The sequence below is a fragment of the Dermochelys coriacea genome, chromosome 3 (genome assembly GCF_009764565.3).
Source record: "Dermochelys coriacea isolate rDerCor1 chromosome 3, rDerCor1.pri.v4, whole genome shotgun sequence".
Taxonomy (NCBI): Eukaryota; Metazoa; Chordata; order Testudines; family Dermochelyidae; genus Dermochelys; species Dermochelys coriacea.
In genome coordinates this window covers 119089026-119104675 of record NC_050070.1, presented here as the reverse complement: position 1 = coordinate 119104675, position 15650 = coordinate 119089026, and the positions used below count along the sequence as shown (strand labels likewise).

At 43.5% G+C, this 15650-nt stretch overlaps 1 protein-coding gene across 1 annotated transcript in view; it reads right to left on the bottom strand.

Moving 5' to 3' along the window:
• The window catches only part of TIAM2 (TIAM Rac1 associated GEF 2), a 228203-nt gene that overhangs the window by 102953 nt on the left and 109600 nt on the right, over positions 1-15650 (bottom strand). Inside the window, 3 exon segments of the mRNA XM_038394827.2 lie at positions 8829-9264; positions 14437-15300; positions 15303-15641. Of these exon segments, the coding sequence (XP_038250755.1) occupies positions 8829-9264; positions 14437-15300; positions 15303-15641 (1639 nt within the window).

The window sequence follows — 15650 nt, the reverse complement described above, 5'->3', positions numbered from 1 at the left end:
GAATTAAGATGCAAGACACACGGCTGTCCACCATTGGAGTTTAAAAAAGAAGTATGACTAAACCAAGAGAAAGGCAAAGGTTAATGGTGGGCTTTGTCAAAAAGAAGGGAAAACTAATAAACAGGAAAAATGTTTTCTGAAGGACACAGACTTGGGCTGAAAAAATAAATGATAGCTTAGTAAACTTATAATGCCAAAATGCTAGAGCAGTGGTTCTCAACCAGGAATCTGGGGTCCCCCAGGCAGCCGCAAGCAGGTTTCAGGGGTTCCGCCAAGCAGGGCCAGAATTAGATATGCTGGGGCACAGGGCAGAAAGCCGAAGCCCCACAACATGGGGCTGAAGCCTGGGACCCTGAGCCCCACCACCTGGGAGTGAAGCTGGAGCCTGAACAATGTAGCTTTGTGGGGGCCCCTGTGGCATGCGTTTCCAGGCAACTGCCCTTATACCAGCCCTGGCTTTTGTATGCAGAAAAGCAGTTGTAGGCCCCGGAGTTTTTATTGAATGGTGGGGGCAGAGGGGGCAGTTCAGAAAGAAAAAGGTTGAAAACCCCTGTGCTAGAGCACATAGAAAGGCTGCTCAGCTGAAGAAGCTGTTGTGTTTATTTAATAATTTGTGGAGCCAGTTCTCTCTCACTCAGTCACCTGAGAAACCTTAATATTTGCTAAAGGGGATTAGCAGATGCTCAGTACTTTTGATCTTCAAATATGTACAAAATGAGTAAGCATCTCTGGAGATTAACTTTGGTTCCCTTGTTTCTATCTGCAAATGCTGTAGTCAGACACTGTTCACTATCCAAATAACTTGGATGTTTTAAAGGATTTCCCTTTCTTGGACTGCATTCTCAGTTTTTTCAGATAGAATGACATGCCAGATAGCAGATTGCCACATCTGCATCCTGGAACTAAAACTCAGTAACTGAGCTGATAATCGTACATATAACAAAGAGACCATTAGGGATGACTTGATCACAGTCTACAATTACCTATAGAGAAGAGAAATTTGATAATAGAGAGGTCTTCAGTTTAGCAGACAAAGGGTATAACAAGATCCAATACCTGGAAGTTGAAGATACATTAATTCAGACTAGAAGTGAGGTGCAAATTTTTAACAGTGAGGGTAATTAACCACTGGAACTATTCACCAAGGTTTGTGGTGGGTTATCCATCACTGGCAATTTTTAAATCAAAGTTGAATGTATGTTCTAAAAGATGTACTCTCATTTAAACAGGAATTAATTCAGGAAATTCCTATGGCCTGTGTTATACAGGAGGTCAGACTAGATGATCACAATGGTCCCTTCTGGCTTTTTAATCTATGACTATACCTCTGTCCTGAACTATAGAAATATACGGTAAAGAGTTTGAAACAGAGCCAAACAAAGACTAACCTTCTATCTTTTTCCACCGTTTTTCAAATTAAGAGGCACTGTCATGCAGTGTAGGGCAAAAATTTTGGTTTTGCCGTAACGTGGTGGTTGTGAGAATAGTGGTGCGTCTTTATGTGTGTATGCGCATGCATGTGCACTTATGGTGGTGTGATGGGGATGTCATACAACCCTAATACAAATAGAAATGTTTCAGTTATACACATTTTTTTTAAATTGAAAATAGATTTCCTCCCCCATTTTTAATGTTCCCCTGACTAGTGTTGGAAATCCAAAATCACAGCATTCTAGTTCTTGAGAACTGGAGGTGCAACCTAGGTCACCAAGTGTAGATGTAAAATCAGCTCCAGCTTTAAACGTCCTCACTATTCAGGGCTTTGTTTGGATTCTGCTCTCCAGTTTAACCCATTATAGCCATCGGTGCATGCTGGCTGTTAAGGACTTATGGAGTTTGGAGCCAATGTTCTGGTTGTGACCCATCTCTATAGAGAATTAAGAGAAACAAAAGTGAATCTTACCAGTCTCATTTCATTCTCTAGTGTGAATTAAATGTAAACAATAAATTCAGAAATTAGCACCCAGGTGGCCTGAGTGCTGGGCTGACACTCAGAGGAAAGAATTCTCTCCCTAGTATACCCCACTGAGGGCACTCCAGTCCAATAGCTGGAGCAGCCTCCACAGCCATTTGTGTGCCCTTCACTACCAACCACACACACACACACACACACACACACACACACACACACACACACACACACACACACACACACACAGGGTGTCTGACAGAACTGGCCAGTGTAGCCGCAGCTTTGTCCCCAGCCTGCTATGCTCTGCTTCCCCATACAATAGAGCCACACTAAGGGCTCTGCGCAGATCCAGTGACAGGGGCATGATCTGCTCTGAAATAAGAGGCACTGCGCCTAGTGTAGTCACTTATAGTTCAGCAGAGTGCGTGTAGCAGTACCAAATCCAAATTCCCCACTTGCATACATCAGCAGCAGCAGCGTTTTACAGCCACTATGCACACACACATATTGCACAGACATAAATGACCATATAAATGCAAGGAAGGTGAGAACTGGGTTAGAGGTTTAGAATTCAAGCGTAGTTTTAATGGGTTGATGCTTTGTTCCTGTATATATTTCCCAGTTTTCTTCAGTCAGAGAGCACTGTACCATCTCAAAGTATTTTTGACTTATCTGGATTTATTGTTGTTTATAAAAAGTATAATTATTTTAAAATTCTTTCCAATATCCAGAAGGTGTTATAAGATTTTAATCCATATTTTTATCCTGATAGTTTTCCACTAATTTTAAGTTTTTCAGAGGAGCAGGGCATGTTTTAGAGTTCAGCCAAGTAACAGCAGAACTATGATCCTTATAAATGGATAGGTCCACATATTCTCCCTACTCCTGATGCTGCACTGGAACTGATTATAGTCTATGTGTTTTGATCAAAGCTTGTACTCAGGGGGAATTGGTGAGAAAGCAAATTCCCTTGTTAAAATAAATTAATTAGAGGGGACAAATGGGAAGGAGAGTTCCCCTTGTTAAAGGTTTACTATTCAAGCTCAGGTCTTGTCAGCACACTAAGTAAAGTGGAGGCCTCTGGACACTGATAAATCCAAGTTTGGCAGGTAACCAGAAGGTTGTAAACTTTTTCCATATTTATAATTAAACACATATCAACAGAATGCAGAGAAACATGCTGTTCTCATTCACATACGTGGCTCTTTTAAAAATGTATTTAAAAATGTCTTGGTTATTTAAATTTCCAGAACAAATTAAACCAAGATTTGATCAAAATCTACACAAGGAGTTCTGAAGAAAGTTTCTTGATCTTAATATAATATGCTATATAAATTAAATTAAATAAAAGAAGGAGGCCTTGAAATTCACACAGACAAGTTTATTTTGGCAATAAAAATCTTTGCAAGACAAGTAAAGTGTATGTATGAAAAAGGAAATGTCTATTTATGAACAACTACCAAAGACAAAAAGATCCAGCAGCATGAAGGTAACTATAACACTAATCCCATGAGAAAAGCACTCAAGTTACAGTAATCGGACTCTCACAAAACAAGTGTAACATACTTAGCATAAGGTGTTTTGTTGATACTTTAAGAAATCTTTCAAAAGACAGATTAAACGCATATTTACACTTCGGTGTCTAAACAAAGGTGAGGAAAGGGTGGTATTCAGATACTGCTTTTTCTCTTTACATATGCTATTTGCAGGTATGACTCATTTTACTGCCTCATCTAGTGATAAAGTGATGCAACCTGTTAATTAAGGCTTTGTCTACACTGGACTTTCATCGGTAAAACTTTTGTCATTCAGTGGTGTGAAAAAACACACCCCGAATGACAAAAGTTTTACTGATGAAAAGCGTCAGTGTGAACCACATTTTGTCCACAGGAGAGCTCTCCCGCCCACAAAACTATTGCCTCTCGTTGGGGGTGATTTTTTTTTTTTTTTTTTTTTTGGTGGACGGAAGAAAGCATGGAAGCAGCATGGCTGTTGCAGCACAGCCATGTCACTAAAAGGTGCATAGTGTAGACATAGCCTCAGTCTGACTGCATTTTGATTGCTTAACAACAGATTTCAGAATTATCGTGCAGAATTATTGTCTATTTTTTTTTCCTGCTGGTTTACTTTGTATGAGTTTACATTGCAACATTTTGATCACCACCAATACTTACAGCACAGTATTTATTTTTCTTCAGGTCTAGACCCATGCATGAGTCAGGTAATAATTTTGAAAAGTGAAACCTGTGGGAAGGTTATTCTATTCTCTCCTCCATCCTCAAATATGCTAGGAAACTATTTACTTTGACTATTTCCTTACTTATTAACTTAGCATTTTGTTAACTAAAAGGCAATTCCCAGCAGCATAATCTATACAATTTAGCAAATCACCTGTTAAATTCCTCTGCCTCCCCAAACAAGTTGTACGTTGATTTTCCTCCACATATTTGCTGACACCCATCTGCTGCTGGTAATACACCTACTTCCTTCATGACAATCATCAGCAAAGGTGCAACCTTAGCTCCGCCCCAACAGTCATCCACCAACCCACAAACAGCATTCTCCCCCCCACCCCCCAACAGATTGGCTCCACACTCTGCTGTTTCATGGTAAGGGAAGCAAGGAGAAGAAGGGGGAGGGGGGCATAGACCACTGGTTCTCAACCAGCAGTCCAGGGGCTCCTGGGGAGCTGCGAGCAGGTTTCAGGGAGTCCACCAAGCAGGGCCAAAGTTAGACTCACTGGGGCCCAGGGCAGAAAGCCAAAGCCCCACCACATGGGGTGGAAGCCCAGGGTCCTGAGTCCCACCACCTGGGGCTGAAGCCAAAGCCTGAGCAATGCAACTTTGCAGCAGGGTGGCCCTGTGGCATGGCAACCCAGGCAATTGCCCTGCTTGCCATCCCCTAATGCCGGCCCTGGCTTCTGTGTGCAGAAAACCTGTTATTGGGCACAGGTGGGCCGTGGAGTTTTTAATAGCACATTGGGGAAGCCTCAGAAAGAAAAAGGTTGAGAATCCTGGTGTAGAGGGCAGTGGTGATGTGGGACACGCAATGGGTGGGGAGGAATCAGGGGGATGTGAGGTGCCATAGGAGAGAAGAGTTTTATGCTGTGGACATGGGGCCATGGCTGGACTGGTGAGTACAAGGACTGCACCACGGTTCTAGGGAGAAAGGAAATCCAGTGCCCCTCTGTTGAGACTTAGGTGCTAGAAGGGCTTCCTCTGCCACTACTGCCTTAACCCCCTCAGTACAGAAGGCAGCAGCACTATGGGATGTTCCTTACGTGTCAGTGCTGCAGCACAGAGGCACGTGACTCTCTATGACACACCTACCTGGTGCACAGGACAACCAGGGCCACAATGCTGGGAAATGACTGTCTGTGTTGACACACCAAGGCTTCAAGAGATCTCAGTGCACCACACAGCAGCACCACGGGGAACTGAGTGTGCCACAGCATCAGTGCATCAAGGGCTACCTTTGACCTATATGTTAAGTCAATGTATACCCACTTATAGGATTTATATTCACTTACTAAACTCTGAATTCAAGGCCTCAGCTAACCCAGGGAAATGTCCATGGCCCCCCTTCAGCTGTGCATTTTCTAACCCAGAATGCTTCTTGGCTTGCTCTGAATCTTTGAGACTGGGGGTTGGAGTAACCTAAGTTGTGGGCTGGACCACATGCAAGTGAATGGACAATGGCAGGAGTAATACACTGGCACTAGCACTGATGCTTACCATTTGTGAAGGAAGATTCATAGGAAGATCTGTCACAAAAGCCTGAAACATCATTGTGGGCACCAGAGGTGAGGAACCACCACTCTAGTGTGTTTATAAGTGAAAAGAGGAATGTAGAAGTATCAAAAATAAAAATGTTTTTGGCTTTCCAGTACATGAATTCATAGTAATTTAGTGACTCAAGAAGTATCCCCAAAAAGACGAGGAAATTTTGGCTCAGGAACAAGTAATTAGTCAGTATTGTTCTAATAAATAAAAAGGCCAAATTTTAAAAAACTGGAAACTTTTCTGCCCCCAGCAAAATGCACAAGTGAGGAAATTGTGAACACAAACACCCATCTGTGTGCTAAATAGTCATTTCTATGTCCAACTATAGACTTTCAGATTTTTAAGGTCGGACCATCTTGATTACCTAACCTGACTTCTTGTATAATACCGGCCATAGAATTTCATTAAGTAATAACATCTGGTTAAATCAGAGCATATCTTTTAGAAAGACACTAAATCTTAGATGCATACATGAACAATTTTGTGGCTGCAAGTGGGATTCCACTTTTTAATAATCTGGCCCTGTGATGGGGCACTGCCACACAGTATCCCCAGTATTAATAACTCTGATTTTTTTTATTTTTTTTTTTTTTAAAAGAGCAATGGGATTTCAGAGAGAGCTGGAGCATGACTTGTGATGATATGAGAAACTCCAGTCCCACTGCAAAATTCAGCCCTGCCAGAAACCAACAGAATCTCGCCCCTATGATCACCTTGCTCCCCCCTCCTCCCCTGTGAGAAAAGAGTCCAGCAGCTCAGCTCAACTCTGCTCTGCTCCCTCCCTCACCACCTTTAAAAACATGGACAAGATGGTGATATTGCTCCTCTTTCCCCCAAACTGCAGCATCCATCCTGGAAAGGGGCAGAGGGGGGTGAAGAGACCCTGGAGCTGCCCCACCCTCAGCTTGGAAATGGGGAGAGGGGACCCTGTTACAGCCTGACTTGGCCTGGGAGAAGGGTGAAGAATGCCAGGAGGTGCAGTGGTGAGGCTTGCGGGGAGGCTGGCGGGGTTGAATTGATGGGGAGCTGGGGGCAGTTGAACTGAAGGGAGCTGAACTGATGGTGAAAGCAAGATGAATTGCTGGGTAGGGACATGCATATGTGGGAGAGTCCTGCATCAAGGGCACCAAAACACCTTCCCCAACACATTGGAGAGAGAGTTGGCAACACTGCAGGGGCAGTTCAACAATCAAAAGACAGACTGAAAAAGCACTTTTTTTAAATCTCATGATTGTTTGGGGGGCAGTCTCGTGATTTCTGGGGATCCGACTCATGATTTTGACCTCTTGAGGTTGGCAATACTGCGTCCCCTCCTGGACAGTCCCAGACCTGCAAGCATGCTGTGCCTCAGTTTGCTTACTTGTTCCCCGGTGTATCCTGACTCTCAAACACAGGACAGATGCCACATCTCAAGTCCTGCTAGACACCTTTTTCCTCAGGTTGTCCTTTTACAATCCAGGGCAAAACCCAAGCATATTCTGCTACTTTGAGTAAGCCTTTACCAGCTTTGGGGGTAAGACATTATCCTTTCATGCAGGGCTCATGTTATCACCAGGACCCAAGTTCCCTCTAAGCTGTGCAGCCATGCAGCAGCCTATTAAGCACCACACAGGCACTCAGGGCTGCGGCGGGGAGAGACGCGTCTCCCCAGCACCGGACCAGCCAGGGGGGAAGAGGTACCCCTCCTCCATTCCCAATCCCGAGGTGACCCTCCCCCAGCCCCAACCCAGCCCCAGCCTGGACCTGCCACGGCCAGGGGAGAGGCACCTATCTCATCTCCTGCCCCACTCGAGAGTTTGCACCGCCAGCCAAAGCCCTCATCCTCCTGCACCCCAACCCTCTGTTCCAGCCCTGAGGCCCCCGTCCTCAGCCCCACCCCAGAGTCCACACCCCCAGCTGGAGCCCCAACCCCCTGCCCCAGCCCAGAGCCCCCTCCTGCACTGTGAACCCCTCAGCCCCACCCTCGCCACATGAATTTTTTTTATGTGCACCAATATAGAGGTGATGTGTCACACATCACCTCCATATTGGTGCACATAACAAAATTCATTCCGCACATGCATGGGAAAAATTAGAGGGAACACTGATCGTCCCCTCAGTCTGTAGGCTGTCTCTCATCTCTCATAGTCCAACCCTCCAAGTCTTTTCCCAACAACATCCAGTCACCTCTGTTCGTAGCTTGACCCTAGACCTAGGGTCCCTCGTAGGAGCCTGAAACCTTCCTGCAGTCATCTTCTCCAGCCCCTCCTGGGCTCCTGCCCATGCCTCTCTGGTCTGGGTAGTCTCCACTATCCACTCCAGAGAGTTGCCTCCCCTTCAAAGATTTCCCATCTTCCCTCATTAGTATCAGGTGCCTTCCCCTTATCCCAGATCAGGCCCAAGTGGGAAGCACTTACCTTGTAAAAAGGGAACGGGGTCCATTTCCCTTATAGGGGTTAGTCACCCTGTGACAGGTCCAGAATTGTTTTTAACTGCCAAATTATCACATGCATCCTCTAAACTGACACATACCCAATTTTGCCTGAGTCCATAAATCAGAGAGCTGGACAGGTAATTACCCAATTTCAGTATCAAATCCAGGGCTGCACACCCAAAGCTGAAGGTGCAAATGTAGGCCCACTTTTAGGAAGGTACTTAAGCACATGTCTATTTTTAAGCGTGTGAGTAGACTACTTGTGTACTTAAAGTTAGTCATGGACTTAAGTATCTACCTGAATTAGGCTTTGTCTACACTACAGACCCTACAGCTGTCCCATGCAACTGCACTGCTGTAAGGTTTCCCGCATAGCTGCTTTATGCTGGTGAAAGTGGTCCCACTGGCATAATTAAACCACCCTTAACAAGTGGCAGTAGCTATGTCGACAGGACAGTGTCTCCCACCAACATAGCGCTGTCCACACCGGCACTTCTGTTGGTGAAACTTTTGTCAGTCGGAGGAATGTTTTTTCATACTCGTGATCAACAAAAGTTTTACAGACAAAAGTGCTAGTGTAGACAATGCCTAAGGTCTTCAGGGGCTGAGTTTCAGTTCAAAATGTTACCTAGGTTTCATTTAAAAAAAAAAAACCCCACACCTCATCAAACAATGGATAGCACCTGTGTTGGCAGGTTAAAAGAGTTTAACAATGATTTACCTTTGAGTGTTATCCAATACTGTTTCCACTTTCTCCGTGCAACCAGCTCAAGTTTTTTCTCCTTCTGTAGAGTTACCAACGGCTTGAAGAAGAGCCACCCTGCTTTACGCACAACTCCTTGTTCTCTCTCATACAGCAGATCCAGTTGCTCTAAGGAACTGAATGATTCACTGCTGGAGTCCTCTGTGTCTGTTGATGTGTCTGTATTCTCAACGTTAGTCCTGCTCATGTCAAGCTCCCGCATGAAGTTTTCGTAAATGTTCTGCCTCAGGGCATCACTGCTGATTGCATTAGTGGATTCACTTCTCTGGGGCAGAATATGGCCAGAGCCAGGTGACCACAATAAACCAGACAGTTGCGAAGGTGACAAAGTGTCCGTAGCGAGGTTATCAATTCTGCTGTCGAAGTACTCACTCAGATCTTTGGATTTTGGCTCCTGTAAATAATGCAAATTGCAAGTAATCTATGGCGAAGAGACATTGTCTCGTTTCATGTTTCATCATTGCAAACTCCATCACAGCATGCCTGCTTTCACCATGATGGTGCCTGTTAATCTTAGCAATCTTTGCTACTGTCAATACTACTGCAACATTTTTGTTCAACAGAATCCCAGTAAGGCTAATTGCCAAACCAGCAGTGTTTCCTGATTCAATAGGCCTTAAAAAATAATAATAATAAAAAAAAAAAATCATAGAACTCATTGATAATTGCTGTGAGTTGATTTCCAACAGCCCAATGGGCATTACGAATAGAACCATATACCTCTTACAATTGTGAATTCATCTGTTTTCATGAGCATCGTGAAACAGGGACATTGTCTTTTATCCCCAACCTGACTATAATAGTAACACTGATAACAGGGGTTTTATAATGGGTGAAGTTAAATTCAATCGAGGTAGCAAGGTTTCAATATCTGACCATTTAAGAACTTTGGATCTTTGGATTAACAGATGTAAGTTGATGACTTAAATGGAGGTAGGCTGATTTTGCCTCCTGAGGATCTGAAAAATGTCAGTCTGAAATATTTTTAAACCCATTGAATTCACCAACTATTTACCAAGATAAATGTGCTCAACTTTGTTTTAAAACTAAGAGAAAGTGTGCTGGATGATTTGCACGAATCCAAGTTTTAAAATGCAGTGGTGTATATTTTCTAAAGATTGTAGACATTGCTATTTCAGTGGGGGCTTGAGTCCCAGATCCAGCAGTATATTATGAAATCCATTTGTATTACTCATGCTTGTATGATGCAATTTCATTCCTTCTGCAACCGGGCAGGGCAGTTCCCTTTTAAGTGCTCTGAGACGATTGTTCTACACAAGATTTTAATTTCACATTGGTGATGTGGAAGGTTCACTTATTCCTGCAATAGTCTGGCTACATGGAAGTTCCGAGCCTCATGGCCTGACTCGGCAAGGCGCTGAGCACCCTTAATGCCCAGTGACTTCAGTGGGCACTCAGTGGTCTAGTAATTCACAAGATTGGGCTCTTCAAGCTAAATTCCACTGTCAAAGAGAACCATTCCACCAATCTGATGGGAGGATTTATCTCCCATCCAACTGTATTTTACTGATATTCTTAAAAAAATACATTATACTTAAAGAATAAGCAAGAGAGAAACTCTTTGCTGCCTTTTGTATGGAAAAAAAAATCTAAAAAATTACACTTGAAAATATCCAGTGGCAGTAAATAGCTCAACCAGAAGCACAACTATTACCCAGGAAAGTGTTATTTTTTGCTCAAGTTTACACTGCTTCTATAGTAATATTTATTTGCACTCTGACTTCTACATATGGATAAAGTAAACAAACACTGGTCTCCTGTGAACTAGTCACACCAGAAGCTTGGAAAGCAACTGCATTTTTTTTCACACCCTAGATGCTGCACATCTAAAATGTATTGGAAGAAGCTGCGTCATGTTTTGATAGTATGATGACCTCCAATGTAAAGCCAAGAGCAACAGTGAGATCCCATGCCATTGCAGATTTCACAAGAAAGGTCACTTTTCAGCAAGAAGGCTGCTGTAACAGTAGGTCAAAAATGCCAGATTTAATTTAAAGATTATGTTCCAAGACGATACATTTAAGTTTGAACCTGGAAGAAACCCTTCTAACATCTAGATCTGTTAGGTATGCTCAGCAAAATAGGTGCAGCTTTCCTATAAGCGTATATAGTTTTAGCATGTAATTGATCTCTAGCCTTTCCACAAAGTTTACTACCGACTACGACTTAGTCTCAGAGCACTAAAACAACACAACACAACACATATTGATCCATTTGGCACATTCCTCAGTACGGGACAGCGAGACGCCAGCCTGGCCCAGAAGGAGCATTTACCAAGGGGTAAATCACTCTGCTGAAGTCAACTGAGTTATGCCAGTATAAAAGTGGTTTGAGAACAGAATCAAGGGCTTGGCTACACTTGCGAGTTAGAGCGCATTAAAGCAGCCCCGGGTGCCCTAGCTCACTACCCGTCCACACTGGCAAGGCACGTAGAGTGCTTCTGGTACTCCACCTTGGCGAGAAGGTTAACGCTTGTTGTGCCTTGGCTAAAATGCCTGGGCGTTAGTGCAAACAAGGTGTTGCATTACTGTGCTCTGATCAGCCTCCAGAAACATCCCATAATCCCCTTAAGTCAAGTGGCCACTCTTGTCATGGTTTTGGAGTTGCTGCAACAATGCAGATATGCCCTTTGAAAGCTCCATTTCTGACAATCGGCATGCTTATCTGCTCCAAGACAAAGCAACTGTTACTGTGGAATGCTGTGTGTGAGAGAGAGGGGTGGACGGGTGGTCCGCTGCTTTCTGAACTTACAAGACAGCATGCTGATATGCTCTCAGCCCCCCAAAAACCCACTCTTTCTCCCCCCACATACACACACACTCCCTGTCACATTCCACCCCACCTCCCCCATTTGAAAAGCACATTGCAGCCACTTGCATGCTGGGATAGCTACCACAATGCACTGCTCTCTGTGGCCATTGCAAGAACTGCTAACGTGGCCACACAAGTGCGCTTGTAGCTGTCAGTTTGGATAGATTGCAGCGCTTTCCCTACTGCGCTCTACGAAGGCTGGTTTAACTCAAAGCGCTCTACATCTGCAAGTGTAGCCATGCCCCAAGTTGAGTGTCTAAAGTTCATTCCTGCAGATGGAGGCAGGAGTAATCCTAAATTCCAATGAAAGTGAGAGGGAATGAATATCCTAATATGCAGATTTGTGTGCAAGCTGGATTCATATTATTTGGATAGTTGAGACTATTTGGAGTTAGAAAAAAATGACAATGGATATAAAAGGTTTAAGATGTGAGCTATATTGAGCAAGGGGGAGAAGGCAGCAGCATTCTCACCAGTGCAAGTGGAGAGGCAAGATTTTAAAAAAATATATTATGCATGTCCCTGCAAAATGATTGTATCCCATTGATCACACAACTCCTGGCCTGACTCCAGGCACTGACTAGCTGTAAATCTCTTGTAAGATTTGGGAATCTCCATTTCTCCTTTCTTTAATCCAGTGTTGGCACAGGTACATGCTGAAACATTGGCATTTCAATACTTTCTTATTGCTCTTCAGAACCAATCAGCTTCCTACAAAAAGACCAATTTTCAGTTTATTTAGGGAATATATTATTAGGTTTGCAAATCACTAATAGGGCCTCATTTGGGGGCCACTAAATAAAGTGTGAGCCATGCCACGAACTGGTTACAAACTCCATTAAAGTTGTCAGACAGGGACTCGAGCCCCAAACCGATACTACTTCGAGAACTTTTGTCTCTCTGGGGATCCATCTACACTACCACTGTAACCAAGTGACAGCATAGCTATCCCCTGAGCCAGTTACAACATGTTTAAAATTGGTAAAGTGGAAAGGACCCAGCCAAGCCCACACAAACAAACTACATCTATGGACAAGATGGTACACGTTTTAACCTGTTGTTGCTAGAGTCCTCATCTCAAAGACAGTTGTTCTCTGTTACTCAAGCCCAGCATTTTCAAAGTAAGATACTATAATTAGGGTTGGGGTTGATTTCCTTTCACCAAGTCTGGTTTGATACAGACTCACCAGCAACATTTCCCTGCTGTTGGGGAAGTCAGTGAGTCTCTTTACTATGTATACACAACTGGTGCAAAACAGCCATTAATCCCTTACCGGATATCATTCTGAAAATGTTGTAATTAACTAATGCATAACAAAAGGGCTATGTTGCAGAGATCGTATTTAGAGCCTGATGTGAACTTTTATAAAAATCTAAATATTCAGTGCTGTTTATATCAATGAAGAAACCTCGGGTAAAAAGCTAAAGCACTTTTTATTAATTCAGTTTTTTCCTGTTTTCTAACTAACAGGTGAGTGCTAAGGTAAGGTTTCAAGAAGCTTGAGGGCTCCATAATAACTCTCAAAAAGTCTTAAGTAAGGTAATGAACCAGCTGAGCAGCCTTCAGTTTCCCAGAGCCAAATTATGTGGCCCTCTCTTGGAATTTACACAGGCAACCCTCAGATTAACCTGATTTCTTGGCACAAATTGGCCATTAATATTATATGCTGTGCCTTGAAGTCAGTTTGGCTCAAACATTGATTGTGGTATGGAGTGAGGAGGAGCTCCAGGAAGATTATGCCACAGGATAGCACAATGCCTACCAAATCTTCCCAGCACACTGGGGAAGAACAGTTGCTGCATCATCCCTTAGAGGGAGCAATGTGTAATCTCCTGTTTAGCTAGATAATACTGCCAGATGGTATGAAGATGTACAGGTACATGGCTCTGCCTCCTCTCTGCTCAGCTTGGTGGTGGCTTGCATCTCTAGTTTTAGAAAGGAGCAGTCCCTAAACTGAAGAGAGCACAACTTTGGCCAGCCCTTTCATCGGAGGCATTATGCGAGTGAGGGAAGTTTCTGCACACCCCATTTGTGTGTTCTTAGAAGGCCAGGCAAAGTCTGGCCTTTACAGAGCTGATTCTGGGACCTAGAGCAAGAGACAGGAATTTCAGTCTTGATCACAGCTGGCCTCAGTTCCCATTGATGGAATTAGCCTTAACTGTTCTAAAGAGACACCCACTAACTAACCAGATGGCACTTCAGTGTTGATACCCAGAGAATTATGTAGCCAGGTTCATACACAGGAAGAAGACAGCTAGATAATAACATCTCCATAAAACTACAGGTTTAACCAAAAACCCTGCTGTCTACAGTTGGATTTGGAGTTATAACTGGGTTGTCCTTTCCTAACTTGAGAGGGATAACAGCAAACATTGGTAATGAGAGGGAAAAAATTTATAAAAAAAGATATTTACAACATGCACATTCCCATGTTTCAGGATTTGTTTTACTGCACTTTTCAGATTATTTTTATAGGCGTTTTCAGGGCTACAAATTATGTTTTGATCTACAGGATCAGATATCTCTTTGCTTTAAACACTGAAACTATTTTAAAATCTCCAGTCCATCTCATGAAAATCCAGTTCACTGATATATTTGCTTCCATAAATGACAATTAGAGATAGCTGGAATTTTCACCAATCATTGAAAAAACAAATAAAATACAGGCATTACACTAATGGAAGGTGTCTACAGCTCTCAGTACTAGACTTTAGGATGAGTTTTTCCACATACCTGCAGTTTTCTTTTCTTTCTAGAGAGGCTTCCTGTCCAGTCACTGATGCGTCGCATCCTGCTTTTTAATGTATCCTTCTTGGAGGCATCTTCGTTTAAGGGTTTGGATTTTCTACATGGGAGAGTATAAGAAGAGTACTGTGCGGGGCCTCTGTGTTCTACCCTAGAGGGAACATCAATGTCTGAGGCAAAAGCAACACGGTTGCTTAAGCTGGCATGAGTGCCAATGTATTCATCAGACAACCCGAGATCTGAGGATGGGCTGCCTTCTAAATTTGTATCCTTATATAGATCGCGGAGGGAGGAAAGAGATGAACTTTGGTTGAAGGACTTTTTGCTGTCATTTATGGGAAAACTGGCATGAATCCTTGTATCCGGAGTACTCCTGGTCAGGTAGGAGTCATCCAGCTCATTGATATCCCCATTGTTTCCCCAGGGAGAGTCATACCATGAAGACTCTGAGCTTAGGGAGCTTCCTTTACTGGATCTAAGTCTTGAGTCAGTGGGAGATAGACGATGACTTGAAGTGTCATCCGTACTGGAGTTCCTCCTCACGTCTAGCAGGTCATTAGATTTGGATTCTAAAGTAGGTGAGTATCTCAGCAGCTGGACTGGTCCATTGGATTCCTCTGTAGAGTCTTTGTTGTTGCTACTGTTGTGAAACTCAACCTTTAAACAGCCATCCAGCTTCCCTAGTGTTTTAATGAGAACTTTGGGGCTCCTCCTGTCATCTGGTGGTGAGGTGGATGCTAGGCTCTCATTCTTTCCATAGCAATTTAAAATATTGTCCACTGCATTCCTGGAGGCAACATGATTACTTGCAGCTTCAAGGCCAATATAATGGAAACCATTCTCAGGAAAAAAATGCAGCATTGCTTCCCCTGGCAGTAGTTCCCTGAGGCATTTGTCCTATGTTTGGCATGGATACTGCTTTTAGAGGCCTTTGCCACTGTGTCATTGTGCCTTGGTAAATAAGGCTGGTTACTCTTGAAGTGAGAGAGGCAGCTTCTGGCTAGTGATCTCGATTTGTAGCTAGTGCCACTGCTGCTGTGTCCCCATCCATGCAAGGAGCAAGACTTTTCATCGTTAGCATGAATGCTGTGAATTTTCAGAGAACATGGCTTCTGCTTGGCACCAGATGCAGCATTAGTGTGATTTTTTGATCCATGAAGGCTGTACTGGCTTTCTGAATTCCCCATTTTCCACTAAATTAA